The sequence below is a fragment of the Fusarium venenatum genome, assembly GCF_020744135.1.
Source record: "Fusarium venenatum strain MPI-CAGE-CH-0201 chromosome Unknown EDB82scaffold_2, whole genome shotgun sequence".
In the NCBI taxonomy this organism is placed as follows: domain Eukaryota; kingdom Fungi; phylum Ascomycota; class Sordariomycetes; order Hypocreales; family Nectriaceae; genus Fusarium; species Fusarium venenatum.
The window spans coordinates 6,768,780-6,783,833 of record NW_027072130.1 but is presented as its reverse complement, the minus strand read 5'-3'; the positions used below and the strand labels follow the sequence as shown (position 1 = coordinate 6,783,833).

General features: G+C 47.1%; 6 protein-coding genes across 6 annotated transcripts; 2 read left to right on the top strand and 4 right to left on the bottom strand.

Annotated features, from left to right (window-relative positions):
* Positions 1-39: 39 nt before the first annotated feature.
* EDB82DRAFT_500420 (uncharacterized protein) lies at positions 40-1,618 on the bottom strand. Its single transcript, XM_025735641.2, has 3 exons — positions 1,543-1,618; positions 521-1,491; positions 40-446 (listed from the first exon to the last, which is right to left on the bottom strand). The coding sequence occupies exons 1-3, from the start codon at positions 1,578-1,580 to the stop codon at positions 283-285; spliced, it is 1,173 nt and encodes a 390-aa protein (XP_025586327.1). The 5' UTR covers positions 1,581-1,618; the 3' UTR covers positions 40-282.
* A 381-nt stretch (positions 1,619-1,999) lies between these two features.
* Positions 2,000-2,785, bottom strand: EDB82DRAFT_500417 (uncharacterized protein). The gene is made up of 4 exons (XM_065608626.1): positions 2,610-2,785; positions 2,355-2,552; positions 2,155-2,294; positions 2,000-2,097 (listed from the first exon to the last, which is right to left on the bottom strand). The coding sequence occupies exons 1-3, from the start codon at positions 2,686-2,688 to the stop codon at positions 2,260-2,262; spliced, it is 312 nt and encodes a 103-aa protein (XP_065464942.1). The 5' UTR covers positions 2,689-2,785; the 3' UTR covers positions 2,000-2,097; positions 2,155-2,259.
* A 2,408-nt stretch (positions 2,786-5,193) lies between these two features.
* EDB82DRAFT_500412 (uncharacterized protein) lies at positions 5,194-7,101 on the top strand. The gene is made up of 5 exons (XM_025735639.2): positions 5,194-5,705; positions 5,786-5,890; positions 5,948-6,330; positions 6,403-6,467; positions 6,535-7,101. The coding sequence occupies exons 1-5, from the start codon at positions 5,550-5,552 to the stop codon at positions 6,954-6,956; spliced, it is 1,131 nt and encodes a 376-aa protein (XP_025586325.1). The 5' UTR covers positions 5,194-5,549; the 3' UTR covers positions 6,957-7,101.
* Positions 7,102-7,404: 303 nt separating this feature from the next.
* EDB82DRAFT_180109 (uncharacterized protein) lies at positions 7,405-10,253 on the bottom strand. Its single transcript, XM_025735638.2, has 2 exons — positions 9,879-10,253; positions 7,405-9,814 (listed from the first exon to the last, which is right to left on the bottom strand). The coding sequence occupies exon 2, from the start codon at positions 9,804-9,806 to the stop codon at positions 7,524-7,526; it is 2,283 nt and encodes a 760-aa protein (XP_025586324.1). The 5' UTR covers positions 9,807-9,814; positions 9,879-10,253; the 3' UTR covers positions 7,405-7,523.
* An 890-nt stretch (positions 10,254-11,143) lies between these two features.
* Positions 11,144-11,837, top strand: EDB82DRAFT_475746 (uncharacterized protein; the record flags this gene model as incomplete). Its single annotated transcript, XM_025735637.1, has 2 exons — positions 11,144-11,222; positions 11,308-11,837. The coding sequence occupies 2 exons, from the start codon at positions 11,144-11,146 to the stop codon at positions 11,835-11,837; spliced, it is 609 nt and encodes a 202-aa protein (XP_025586323.1).
* A 917-nt stretch (positions 11,838-12,754) lies between these two features.
* Positions 12,755-14,036, bottom strand: EDB82DRAFT_180100 (uncharacterized protein). Its single transcript, XM_025735636.2, has one exon. The coding sequence runs from the start codon at positions 13,931-13,933 to the stop codon at positions 13,052-13,054; it is 882 nt and encodes a 293-aa protein (XP_025586322.1). The 5' UTR covers positions 13,934-14,036; the 3' UTR covers positions 12,755-13,051.
* Between the last annotated feature and the right edge of the window lie 1,018 nt (positions 14,037-15,054).

Genomic DNA, 15,054 nt, shown 5'->3' with positions numbered 1-15,054 from the left:
TTTATGTTAAGGTTTCACTTTGAATTTCACATTTGTTGTAGAGTTTACAATCCACGAGATACTGTTCAATCTCATTGACCTTGCTACTCAATGAGAGCCCTCCAGGACGTAGACTAAAGATGGCGACTCAAACTTAGACTAAACGTCCGCACACTTCAATGGGCAACTCAAAACTAAATCCCATCAAGATTCCTTTAAATACTGAAAAGTCAAAACAACCTGCATAAATAGATTTTTCTCGTCATGACAAAGTAGACAACAATACTCAGTAGACCCGCTCTACTATGCATCCCAAAAGCTGCTGTTGGAACTCGGCGTCATCCATGCAGATGATTTCGGCGAGATACATATATCGATCTCAAATGATTCAGAGTCACCAACATAAAAGGGGTTAGAACTTTCCTTGCGACCCGACCATTCCGCAACAGTATTGTCTGGCTTTACTCCTGCAGGACGTGGTCAGTATTCTGGAGATATAGGAGCTTAGCTATCTTGTCGTCAAGAAGGACTGCCTACTAACCATCTGTATCATGTTGATGTTCGTTTTCAGAAGTATCTGTGGACTTCTCTGCACATCCGGTCACCAGCTTGCTTCGGTCCTGGTTGGCCACTGCGACCCTGGATGCCTGGGCATTTCCTGTCGAGGAGTGACCGATACCTTCTTCGTCGCTAGGGATGTCTTTACCATTGCTCAGATCACGCAGTCTCATGATTTTTGCTTTCAGAGACCTCATACGTGTTCGGTCAGACTTGACAAGCTTTCCTCCTCGGCTCGCCCTCTTTATCAACAGAGACTCCAACTCACATTCCATAAGCTGCAGACCCGACTGGCCTCCCGTCTGAAGTACCACCCCTGGCTGATGATGCATCGATACGTGGTCACCTGCCACTGGTTCGGTCTTTTTCTTCTTTCCTTCTTTAACTGCGCGTTGGTGTTGCAGGACCATGGTTTTGAGTGTAAGCGTACTGAGGGTGTCTGCGGATGCAAGGTCACGTAGTACGCTGTTTGTCGTGGCTCCCGGTGCGCCGAACTTTGCTTGTTCCATGCGGTTTTGCAGGTATTCTTTAATGGCCGGGATTTTGTCCAACCCTATTTTCAGATCCTCGATGACATCGAATATGTTTCGAAGGCTCATTTTGTCACTCAAGATTTTGGCCTCTTGCTCTGCATGCCTGTGTAAGCTCCATAGGTCGAGAGACAATGCGGCAATGTAGACCTGAAGGCATTCTGCGAACCCGCATTGGTTTAATTCGACCAACCTAGGAACACAAGCTTTAGGGCACTTGTAAGTACCTGTGTAAAGGAAATGGATGACAGCATTCCCAACATTGTCATCAAATTCCTTTAAGTTTACACAAAGTGGCCAAGCTTCATCCGGATTCTCGAAAACTCGGTTTTCGAGGTGAGGGTGAGATCTGAAAACTTTGGCATGCACCCACGAGGGTTCTCCATTTCTAAAGTATGCTCTGTACACATCATCTCCGTATTGGCTGTGGAAATGTTAGTATTTGGAATCTCCAACCCAAAGATCAATCACTCACGAGAACACTTTGTTGCGATAACGATAGCGTTGGCTCATTGCACAGGTAACGAAGCTGATGGAAAGATATGTGTATGGGGAGGAGATAAACAAAACTAAGAAGAAAAATGGATAAGTTCCGGAATATGTAGACCTGATGTCCCTCGTCTTCTCAAAAACATCCGGTAACCGCCCAAAACTACTTTGTTTTCCATGACGCGACCAGTGGGCCTCCCACATGGGCCAACAAGCCGCAAACATAACCAACATTATTCACACATATCCAATAACATTCACTCACGCACAGATAATTCCAGAGATCGGTGTCTGCCTTGTGTTGGTATCCGTGTTTGAGTGCTGCAAATGAATACCACTCAAAGTCGATTGGCTGATACCTTCCCACATCCGTAACACAGCCATGCAAGTACATCACAACGACACGGAAGGCCTCCATTTAATGGGTTTGTTTCAACTGCCTGGATACAAGGATATGACACTAAAACACTTTCGATCTTAATGAAAATGATTAGTGACATTAACAATAGTACCTCTGAAGTACGATATAAGAAGAATGACAGTAAGAAACGCCTCTATCGAATTCTCACATCTATCAATTAACCAACAGTGTATCCAGATTGAACCAACCATCAAGTCTTGTATTCGAAAGGAATCTGGGAAGATATGGGTATTCGTTCCGTGGTCAAATGCCGGCTTTAACATGTTAGCAATACTTGACCAGTCATCGATTGAGAATACATGCCGGAGTACCATGAGGTAAAGGAATACTATCCTATCGATTGGTGCTGCCAGAGGCACTCATACTGTTTGTCCCAGTAGCATTCGTCTGGCCCACAGCAGAACGCTGTTGCTTCAGCCATGAGTATTGCCTCATGGCGCTTGGAGCAAACACAGTATTAGGATCACAATATTGTGCTCTGTTGAGATCCTTTCTCTGAACGTCTCTGATAACTGCCGCATGATTTTTGGTGTTGGTAGCAGCACCAGTCGCTTGGGCTTTGTTGGTGGTCCTGACTTCGTCAGTGTTGGGCCTTGAAGATCTTGTTGGTGGAATTGGCGGCATTATCACACTGTTGGAAGCTTTCCTGGCCTTTTTCCAGCTTTTAAGCGTTGGTCGATGCTTCTTTTTTCCTGTTTGCGTGCCTCCCATTTTGTGAAGATACTGCGGAGTGGTATATCTGTCTGACCTTTGGCAAGTCTGGCTTGTTTCGTGTAATGACGGTAAATAGTAAGAAAGGAAATACGAGTGAATTCGCAATTAAATTGGGTGAAAGGGACCTTTTTAATCAGGGGAACTCTACCAAAGTTATTATTAAATAGGTTTCCTTTGAAGCCTGGGCCAAACTGATACACGTGTTGGCCATTGTGCTCTGAACCTTTGAACCTTTGAACCTTTATCTCAACAACCTTTTCGTACCTTTATTTATCTTTGTCTTCCAACAGTTTGTCTATTACCTCACGATATAACTTTATTAGTAATAGGATAACGATGGAACAAGTCGTATGACTGATCAGGCAAATATCAAGTGTCAGGCATTCAAACTTGGGACATAATTTCAGAAGATACTTTCACCCATTTAAACCTTTTGATGTTGGTCTGGAGTCATATGCAACCTTAATTCGGAAGGGCTGTGATGTCACGTCACTGGATCCGATAGACTGAGTTTGCAAGCACCAAAGAGGTGGCGCACGGCAAATAAGATACTGTTTGTAAGAAAGGCTGTTGGCAAGAGGCTGTTGGCGAGAGTGGCTTATGAGCGTGGAGTAATATGGCAGACATGAAGAAGACTTACCCCATTGCAGAAAAATCTCTCGGTATATGCTCGCGACAGGCGCTGAGTTCATTGGTTCCATCGGGACAGATGTTACTCATCTTGCTCACACTTTCCTGGATAAACGCGCAAAGGGGCCAGAGGAATATAGGAGTGGCGGTCATAAGTACTGGGTATTTCACTATGAAGTCGTGTACATAGTTGACGGCCTCAACATGAAGTGTAAGTGTCTTGAGGAACAAAACGTCTCCTGTGTAACAACTGCTAATTATCAACATCAGGCATTCAGAGGCTTGGTCCAGGGGAGAGGTCCTCGGCGAGCTGGGCGTGAACATTGCGTCAGCTCTACCATCAGGGGCTGTGTGAACGGTGGCCTAATTATGCTAAGAAATAAGGCGCTATGTTGGGAACTCATGGTGATTTGGAAGAATGGATTTATTGGGATATGAGCTACTTCTCACTGGGTCGACAGTTTCCGAGGTCGATTGGGTGAGGAAGGGAACCGGATTATAAGATCTCGGCTTCTTCGTTCTGGAAACAAATTCTAGAATATAGACGGTTTATAAGCTCAGTCAGTATTGTTGAATTGATTCTCTTCAAGTAAAACATCTCATCACTCTGAGCGGACTTGTTCCGAGTTGCTGTCCTGCGATCATCTGTTGGCCAGCATTGTATAATCGCCCTCACTAAAACTAGGCCGGCATGATTACTAAAGGCATGCAAGTATAATTAGGATGCAACCTGTTTCAACAAAGGTAACTGATTGTACAGGGATAATCTAAAGGATGAGGGGAACCTTGTGGATTTTTCCCTCGTGGGATCAGGGGTGCAATAGAACTAGCAGCGCCTAAGCTTCTAGTTAGAACGTGGGCTATGACTCGACGCTACTTACTGGGCAAAAGCTCCGTGCCAGAGTCTGAAACCTCAATGTTACTTTGTTTGAGTTACAAGTGAGTGAGAGAGAAAAAGAAAGGCCGAGGAATATGTAGACCCTGGTACACAGGTGACCAATTGTCTCTTGGCCAAGGCTTTGCGGTATGCGACTGCCACACAGAGACAAGGTCCGTATGTAGATACATGATCATTCTAAGATATGTCGGAGTTTTCCTCGGCCTTGGGTGAAAACGCTGCAACTAGTGTCCCACGTGTAATAACCTTGATTTGGGCCAGGGTAATGAATCGTTCCAGTTGTATGGTGGCAAGTAATGAGGAGTTCGTCCAGTGTGATAATTGATAGCTGTGCCGCAATTGAAATAATGAGACATCATGTGACCTGCATAACAAGGAACGATTGGCGGCTCGTCCCGTTTACTAATTCTCTAGACTACCTCTAGTCTAGTCCAAAGTGGAATAACACTTTAAGTTAGGTGACTTAAACTACATCGTGTTCCAGTATGGTATTGCAGCTAAGTGGAAGAATATAACACGCAGAGGATACAAGATCTTTAGCCAAGATATCAGCATTGAACAATTCGTATACAGATTTGTAGGCTTGACTTTATGACCTTGTAAAGGGAATACCCAGCCTTTGTCTGATATTGTTCCCATTGCAGATTAGTAATTGGCTTAGTCTGAATTTTTTCAGGGCAGGTGTCATCTAATCGGACTAAAGTCTCAATTTGACCAAAAAGCGTCTTGGCCACCATCTCACTCAACCCATTTAGGTAGGTAGGTATTAAACAAGCCATATGCAGAAATACACAAGCAAGAGTGCACAGAAAAGCCTCTCAAGAGTAACCAATAATTTTATTGTCCAGATCCCGTTTTGAATGCAGAGTGTGGCGGTCATATTACACCCACCTGCCTTTTCCAGTGCTCAGATAGGTACATTAGATGAAACCTAGATCTCACCGAATACATCGGACGCAACCCCAATCTGGAAAGTCCTTGAGTACTTACATGCACCAGCTTAATTCAACTGCCTTGGTTTTACAAAAAGCCTTTATCAACATTCCCAACACTCTCGTAAGAAATCTGCATCGGATATAGCTCTCTTATCTGAGTAGCATCGGCGGGGTTGATACAGTTGCAAATGGACGCCATGCAGGTAGTGCCTGCATAATGCAACCACTATCAGTCATATACCTACATTGGGTCAATATCAGACCCAGGCAATAACGTTTTAACTATGATATAAAGCACCTCGCCCCAGATCTTGCCAACAGGGGAGGGCCTTTGTTTGCTTTTGGTGTTTCTAGCAGCATAGCATCCGACTTGGCAGAAGCCAGCATCTCCCATCATGGCTCAAGAAGCTGAGACCAGAGTGCCAGAGCTTATGGCCATCATAGTGACCTTCTTTGCCATATCATTCATCTCTTGTGCATTGCGATTCTACGTTCGACTTTTCATGATCAAGGCGTTCAAAGGAGATGACTGGTTAATGCTTGTCGCTATGGTATGTTCATTTATGCCCTGCCCTGCCTGGATGATCCTAGCAGGGATTCCTAATACCGAAGTTTATTAAGATCGTCTCAGGTGTTTTACACTATGTATGCCTCTTTCTTTATTTACGGCCTTACCCAAGGGAGTGGTCGACATATGGAGGATCTCAGTCTGGAGCAGATCCACCAAACCATGATGGTAAGACACTCGGATCTCAAACTCATTCATTTCTATTCTGACCTTTGGCCTCTATAGTGCTGGTGGCTTGGTTACATTTGGTACAGTCTCACTATGATGGCCTGTAAACTCTCCATTGGCTTCTTCTTGCTCAATGTAGCAACTCGCAAACTACACCGATGGATCATCTACATAACCATGTTCTGTTCTACAGTCTCTGGGATTCTCTTCTTCTTTATCTCCATATTCCAATGTCAGCCTATATCTTTTGCTTGGTACAAAGATCAGCCAGGCAAATGTATCGGCCTCCACGTCACTCTTTCTCTGACGATCATGTACAGTATCACTGCTGTTGTTTCCGATTTCATCTTTGCACTTCTCCCAGGACTTATCATCTGGAAGCTGCAGTTAAAAAAGAAGACAAAATACTCCCTGATACCTCTTCTGGCCATGGGCTGTGTGTAAGTCAAACACCACAGATGTTTTCTACACCTAATCACCTGCTCTCCTTATCATACTAATACCACTTGTAGTGCAAGCGCCGCTGTCGTAGCTCGATTCCCATACCTTGCTGGGTTTAAGGAACCTGACTGGCTCTGTACGTTTGAGATAAAGCCCTGCCCATCAAGTGCCTTTCTGGTAACCAATTCACTAACTCTTGCCAGGGCACACCATCGATGTTGCGATATGGTCAATAATTGAACAAGGATTAGCAATAACTGCTACCAGCTTGGCAACGCTACGACCTTTATTCAAACTCGCAGGATATCATCTGGGCCTTGCCAGTCAACCCACAACATTCAGCACATCTGGCCACAAGCGCAGTATCGGATCTGGAAACCATGGCGGCCTTGTTGGACGCTTTTCGGGGCGTGAAGCTTTCTCGCTTCCGTCTATTAGTCACCCAGAAGCTGCAGATAAAAGAAAGATGGGCTTCAACTCGAGGTTCCTACACGATAGCGAAGCTGGCATCAGAAGGGAGATAAAATGGGAGGTCAATCTGTCAACTCACTTTAGGAGTGAAAGTGAGGCAGAGCTGCGTTCTCCCAATGCTTGGAGTAACAGGCATGATAGCCCGCGGGTTTAGAATGCTCCATATACCTCTTACGAATAATGACTTGTCTTTGTACTCTGTCTGAGCCGTGTAATTATAAAAAGCAAGCCGTTTTATATATACTTCATCTGGTATTATCTGGTGCAACTATTTGTAGAATAAGTCTGTTTATTTCCTAACTAAGTGTCATACGCCACAAGCACAGTCGACTAGATTTGTGGCCCGAGCGTTTATTCTTTCCGATTTCACTTCTACAATTACGTACAAGGCCCTGGCAGTCTCTCAAACACTCTCTGGGAGTGGTAGGAAACTTGACACAAGAAGAATCTATAATCAGGGTTTAAAACAAGTAGAGAAATCACACGCAATGCTTTCATTATTGTGAACAAAGCTGGTTTGTTTTGCATCTTTGTTGTTGATTTGTCTCCTAACCCGAGAGCAACCGCCCCAAAGTCTCACTACATGCGACACGAAAGACGGAGGGAGAAACCCCAAGGTTCAGATTGAACTTTGACTAAATTTATTTCATCTCTTATGCTAATGACGGAACCCTTTACTAAATAATCCTGTTGTCTAATGTGGGTATCAATTGCCTCGCCTTCAGGCATACTCCTCTAGCCCGTACTCTGCATCCATCTCTGGATCATCTTCATCATATCCGCCACCGCCAAACTCCTCATTTCCACCACCAAATTCGTCTCCATCGTTGTAATTCTGCGTCTCATCATACTCTTCTTCCTCCTCGTAAATTTCCTCTTCATCCTCTTGGGGTGCCTCAGCTTCATCTCCTGCGACGCTTTCCTCGGGCGCCTCCGCGATATCTTCGCCGCCTCGTGTGCTCCCCGCCGCGCTCGTCTTTCGACTTGTGGCTTCTGATCCAGGCCCATCAATGTTAGGCAAGTCAAATATGTTACGGATAGCATCGTAATTGATCCTCTTCGACCAAGCGCGATCCTTGGCAACGTTGACGGCTGCTTCGGCGGCTGAGCTAGCCGGACTGGTCTGTCCTTCTCCCATTCGGGCGCGCTTTCGTCGCTTTCGTGTTTGCTTCGGCCGCTCAGCTTCGACCTTCTTCCGGAACACCTTTTCTTGGTGCTTCCGTAGCCACTCCTTGTTCTGATTCACCCAAATCATCTCCTTGATTTGAGCCTCTTCAGGTGATAGTAGACAATTATTTACTTCGGGGTCGTCGGCAAATTCGTCTTCTGTGACATCGGCTGACATGGAAACTTCTTTTTGAGGGCGTTGCTGGAGAGCCCAGACTGTGTGTATCCGCGCTCGCTGCTCAGCAGTCGTGTAGGCCATAGCATGCTCATAAGTCAATGGGTCGTTGAAGATCTCTTCAATAACGCCCTCTAATTCTTGCTCATCTTGCTCCCATTCCTCGTTGATGGGCAGTTGGGGCTTGTCGCCTTTTCGTGTACGGGTGTCTTGAGTTCCGTCCTCCGCCATCTCCTCTTCTAAAGCATCTCCAAATTCCTCGACTAAACTGTCGAGTCCGACCACATGGTTCTCTTCCTCTTCCTCACCGTCGTTCTCCTCATCTTGGGCATTCTCACTCAGTCTACTGACAAGCGACGGGTCTTTGGCGATTTTGGATGGTAGAGGCGGAATGATGAATCCATCGTCATCACGACGATACTCGTAAACTGGTGCCTTAGAAAGGTCGGCGCCTCCCTCGATTAATCGCGGATCAATCCTGTCGGCCAAGTTATCATCTTCATCATTCGCCTCGGCTTCTTCGTCTGTCGAGAGTCGCTTTCGCTTTTTGTTCTTAACAGCCAGCTGCTTTTTGTACTCGGCGGTCTGCTTGTAAAATGACGGTGGATCGTGAGAGCTCTCCAAAAAGTCCTGCTTCAAGAAATCCTCCACAGACATCCGACTGGATTCGGTGACCTTGAATTCTTGTAAACGGTTCTGAATTGTGTGGTTTGTGACTTTGACGATGTACACGACCTCACGCACTGTTCGTCGGAAGTTGTGCATTCGTGCTGCCATGAGCAAACAGGCTCCGCAAATGCCTGAAGGTCGGCGACCCATGACCATCCAATCTCGACTCATTCGCTTGACTAAACGGACGGCGTCTTCGGCGACCTTGGCCGTGTCTTGGTGAAACTCCATCTTTGTTGCGAATCGCCAAATGAGATCTTCGGGGTATACTGGAATGAGGCCATCGTTGCCAATTGGCACCACTTCGTTGAGCTTCTTGAAGATTCGGCCCAGCTTGAAAACGTTGAGCTGTACCAAATCCGCCAGGTCGATAAGCATGACTTTGCAAGGTGGTTCTGCGCGACATGCAGCGTATAGGCAAACCGCTGCAACACTGGCTAGCGTGCGGCCCTGGATAAAGTTTGCGCTGGAAGCAAGCTTGAAAACTTGTGTGCCTGCAGTGACCAGACTATCGCTGACATTGAGTTGCTGAGCATAACCTTGCATCAAACCCTTTGCCTCACGGATACTCTTCTCCCGGTCCTCTGATCCACCAACCCTCCGGAACGCGGGACCCATACTACGAACACCTGCTTGATCGGCGCCGATGAAAGAACCATGTACAACAGCAGCACCTGAAGACGACTCTCCAAAAGTGACCTCTGCCACGATATTACTATCGTCAGAAATACGACCACAAGTTTGACATGTGCCATCAACAACGTTCGGTTTCGGACAAGCCTTATTAGGACATTGAGGGCGGTTCGGTCTGGCGAGTGCAGCATTTCGATTGACAGCAGCGACTCGTAGGTTATTTGATTGTGTGTGGGCAGCGGCAGCTCGTCGTTCTTCTCGTTCGCGCATAGCTCGAACAGGGTTGGGCTTTGCGAATCGCGGTTTGACGGGCGGGCGCCCAGAAGGGCCCGATTTTGGTGGTGTAAGAAACGACGACATTGTAAATGCTATTGTAGCAGTATAAGTGAGATGAAATTCGGAATTCAAGTCAGTCAGTTGTCAGGCAAATACCTTCTTCCAAACGCCCCCTAGACCGTCAAGGCGGCCAATCTATCAGGCCAAGATGGCGATATCAAGCGCTTTTGAAGGAAGCGCGAGCTTCAATAGTTCGAGCAAAGAAAAAAGATTATCGCGATAAGAGACAGTGAGAGCAGGCGCGGTCGGGAGGATACTGCCAAAGAAAATCGTGACTGAGGAGGGAAGCGGGGTGGTTTTTTTGTGAGGAAGAGTGATGGTCGAGTGGGGAAGAGTTTTCACTTCCGTGGATAATGTCCCTGTAGCTTGAGTCAGAGGTCGGGGTAGTGTTGGTTCGAAACCAGTGGGTAGTCTTTTTTCAAGGTTTTTCTACGCCTTCCATTTCCTGCCTTGCAATACACTTTGTTACTGTGAAAGTTCGTTCTTCCATTAGAAATAGAAAAGAAAGGTTAACATCGTTCTTTGTACGACAACAGGTGGTTTCATTGAAGCGGTTGGTGACGACTAAGTGCCGTGATTTAACCGCGCACGATAAGCTTCGGCCTGCCTAAACTTAGAGCTTGATGAACATGCCGAGGCACAGACATAGGGTAAGAGAAGCACGATGTGTCTGTCTATCAATCACCAACCATAATGGACAGCAATGAACCCTTTGCTTGAATGGATGATAGACCAGAACAATCAGATTATTGTCTTTTCTTGAAGCCTCCGAAACTGTTTCCCATCAGTGCTTGCTGGGTATTGTTACTTAGCTTGTGATTCAGTTATACTTTCAGTGACGATCAAACTCCAGGAATGAGATCTAAGATACCTTGTGTAGATGTTCTTATAACTTATGAGGAGATCTCTGTGGCTCTTCTCATACAATTGTATCCCCTTCAATCTTTCACTACGCGCTGCCTGTTCTGCCAACTCAGGCAACACAACAAACCCCGTTCCAAAAGCAGCAACAAACCCAACTCAACCATCCTCATCCCCACCATAGCTTTTATCCGCCCCCAGTCTTCAGCTTCACGTCCCAGACTCCACCACCTGTCAAGACCATGGCACTTCCATAATTAACCGTAAACAAAAGTCATTCGATTTACATAATTGCTATTTTACCAGTAGCCAAACTGCGCGCCAACAGGCATGGCGGAATCTCCGCTGTAGGAAGGTCGTGTTTGGCCAATTACGTCACGGCTGCCCCGCGATTGTATTGAAAGACATCGTTTCAACAAGACTATAAAGATGGTAGTTTATCCTTCTCAATACAATACAACAGTATCTTATCCTCATCGTCCCTCTCAGTGATTTTTAAAATGGAGACTCCCTTTACTGTCAAGGCTCAGCCAGGAACTGATATCTGGAAGCAGCCTCCTTCTACAGACGTCTTCACAGGTCCGTCCTCTCAACCCCCTCACTCACACTATTCCCTTACCATCACCACCCTCATTCATGCAAAACATCATACTGACTCATCTAGCTCCCTTCCGCCCTCACTCCATCGCCCCCCTAAAGCACTTCGTCTCAGCAACAATCACCTTCCGTACCACCTACGTTCACCAATACGACCAAGCCTGTCTTCTCCTCACCTTCACCAAGCCTGCCAGCACAGGTGCCCCCAGGAAGTGGATTAAGACGGGCATCGAGCTGTACAATGAGCACCCCCGCTACTCAACTGTAACATGTGACTCATGGGCCGACTGGAGCGTCGAGGCGGTCGGACCCAATGATGTAGCTGGTGTCAAGAGTGGTGAGAAGAGCGTTACTATTAAGGCGATGAAGGTGAAGGATGCACTGGGTGTCTGTCTCTGGATCTACAGGGTTGACGAGAACGGAGAAAAGACGCCGTTGAGACAGACAAACTGGGTGTACGGCGATGAAGGTGGCGAGGGATGGGAGCTCGAGGTCTCAGCGGCTGTGGCTAGACCAGACCCTTACAAGAACATCGAGGAGCATCTTGAGGCTACGTTCGACAAGCTGGAGGTCGAATGGGAGAAGCCTACAGCTTAGGTAGACAAACTCACAAGTTTCGCACGCATTGACAATACACAACAAGACGTCACATGCAATGAACACAAAGTGAGGTGGCCGAATTTCTCATTACCTCGACCCTGACGGTGCAAAGCGCCAGGGAGGACCGTTCAACGATCCCAAGTTGTTAATAATCATCAAGATTCGTAACTTCGTTCTCATCGGCGTTTCGCCGCTCCCAATAAACCATGCAGGAAGGATCTCCAAAAATTCCCATCTCCTCCAGCAAACAAAAAAATAGCATGGAAAGCAGCTCAAAAAAAGAGGACAAGGTTCGAGGTATCAATCTCAAGAGGCGAACCAAAAGCAAACAGGGGGACCCTCAGTACTAGTAAAGGCGAGGACACACACATAGTATGTGATCAAGGTAGAGTCAGTCATTAAAGCCTTTCGTTCTCGAGGCCCCCTTCGTAATGCAAAATCCAGAGTAGGAGATGTTTTTGTATCCGTTTCGCGTTCTAAGCATTGTTCAACTAAGAAAACGCCTGTCAAAAAAACGTGAAAGCCAAAAAAAAAACAGCCAACAAAACCAGACGAGATCCTTTTTTTTCTTCTTTTTTCCGTGAAAAGAAAATTCCAAGATGGTACAAATGCAAGCATATTGCCAATTTCGGGGGCATTTGCTCACGGGTGCGGAAAAGCAGTCAAGGATTCCAATCCTTCCCAAATCTCTCCTTCCAAAACTCTGGTGTTGAATCAAAGACAACCTGGTCTTTTTTGGATGATAACAAAACGCCAGAGTAGAGTGTAGAGGAAAGAAAATGTCCCAGTGCTGTTGGGTGTGTGGTATCAAAGCAGAGTTGTAAAATGACAAGACAAATAACAGGAAACTCGCGATCAAGTAGAACGCACAATAAATGAGCAGAGGATGTGAAGGACTTCGTAGGCGTCGGATTATATCCTCTCAGCTCGTGTATCATCAAAACTCGGTCGGCCAACCTCGCAGAAGGGGAGTCATGTAATAAAACAAAGCTCCTTAGGACGTCAATCTGATGATGGAGCACGAAAAGCAACCGAACGCCGAATTCCAACTGTTCTTGTAAGCATCACTTTTTTTTTGTGGTTTTTGTTCTTTTTCGCGGCTTTGGCGATATTCCTTTTAGTACATGTCCTCCAGCTATGATCAAACACACGAGGCATCTGGAGGCCTGCTTAGTGGGTATATGTGTGTGTTGAGCTTGGCTTGAATCGCCTCAGACAGTCTTGGGCGTGCGAGCGTTGCTCACATCAATGACGTCGTCGAGGTGATTGCACATAGCCACAAACAGGTCAAAGAACAGCTTGCTGCCGCCCGCCTCCATCTCGGCCTGCATAGTCCCGCTGCGCTTAAAGGTTTTGCGGCAGCGGATGATCAGGGCGAGGTAGTGAGCGCGCAGACGGCTGTCTGAGTCGGGGGTATGGGCGTAGGCGTACTGAGCTGACCGAATAATGGTCCCGACATCGATGCCGGATTGCAGTCCCTGCTTGCGCAAGGCCAGACGCTTTAGCTCCTCGAGGCCGTATCGGTCCGCGGCGCAGTAGACAACCGTGTCGCGGAGAATGGCCATGTCGAGACTCGACAGATAGATAGTGGCTTCAGACGTGGTGTCTGCGCGGCCACCTCCAGTTTCGGGGTTGGGTGATGTGTGAGGTGTACGGCCTTGGTCCTCTAGTTCCCAAGAGTTGCGCTGCTTATTGTGAAGCAGACGTGGGTAGTAGTCACCCTTGTAAAGATATTCGAGGACGGCGGAGAACACCTCGGGTTCTTCGTCGGGAAGGGAGATTCTTTTGCTCTGTGTCTCAAAGTTGTTTCCGCGACAGGCCGCCTCAAAGAAGGGCGACTGGCGGAGCACTTCCTCGTGTGCTGCAAAGAGCCGGCCATCTCGACCAACGGTCAAAGTGACGATGGGCGAGGGTACATGCGCGGGCGCGGGTGGGGGTACGGGCGCGGACTTTTGCGGAATCGAGTCCTGCTCATTGAGTGATCTTTGCAGCTTCGACATCTTCGTGTGGTCCCTGTGGGAGCCCGATCTCTTCAGTCTCGCAGACTTGTCAACGCGGCCGGGGTCTTGCGACCTGAACGAGCGCTTGAACATGGCTGCGGTTTTTATCGGGGGGAATCGGTAGATAAAGAATGGACTCGTAACGGGGATTTCGACGAGAGAAATACGGGGAGAATAACGACTCCGGGCTTTCTTATGTATCGTGGGATTTGGCTAGAGAGTGACGAAAAGAGCGTAGAGATAGAGAGCAAAAGAGAAGAAGAAAAAGAGAGTGACGCACAACAGAAAAGATTGACAAAATGGGTCCGGGCAGAGAAATATGTCCTTCTTTCAAAGGAGACAAGACAAGACGATATCCTCCAGGTGAATCTTTGCGACCCTTTTTTGGTTGTGTGTGGGGGGAGGAAGAGAGAAGACGATCGGGGGTCTGGGGGGAGAGACCTGTATTTATTTCCATGCAGAGGTCATCACCAGCTAGCCATTCATACAAGGCCCTAATAGGGTCTAAACGCCGCGGGGTCCAGGGACAAGTGTGAGGCAGCCAGCGACGTGCAGCTTTTTGCAACCTGAGTTATTTGCGATTTGATAGGCTTGACGATCTATTTCAAGGCCCTGGTCACTTTTGAGCCTGATTCTGTTGCATTGAACGGATGCGGACGTTGCAATATCAGGCTCGCATTTGGGTCATCTTTCATCATAGGTACCTCTTGTAAATGCCCTTACAAACCTTGAGCTTAGATATAACTGCACCGTGCTTTTCAATATTAACGCCCAACAGCTCACCGTCATCTTTAGCTCCTTTGTTGGTTGTTTTCTTGGTCATCATTTGCACGATCTTGAATAAACAAGCCTCATCTGACTTCTACGTCAATCAATTCCACCCTGTTGTAGCCACTCCGACCCCCCTCAAACATAAACAGTGCAATGTCACTCGGTAAAATGCCCTGTCGTTGTACCTCACCAACTCATTCGTCTGGTACCCAATCGTCAGGCTCTGTGAAGACGCTACCGAGCCGTTCCATCTATACTAGCAAATCCGGGGTTATGATTGGTGAGATTTCTACAACGGGGGCTGGTCGGGTTGCATCAAGATGGTGTTGTCAAGTTCCTGTCGCACGCCGCTTCACGACGCCGCAACATTCAGCGATAAGGGTGCACAAATGCAACCGAGATACTTGATACTTTCGACCGTCAATTAGGTTTATGGCTTCGAA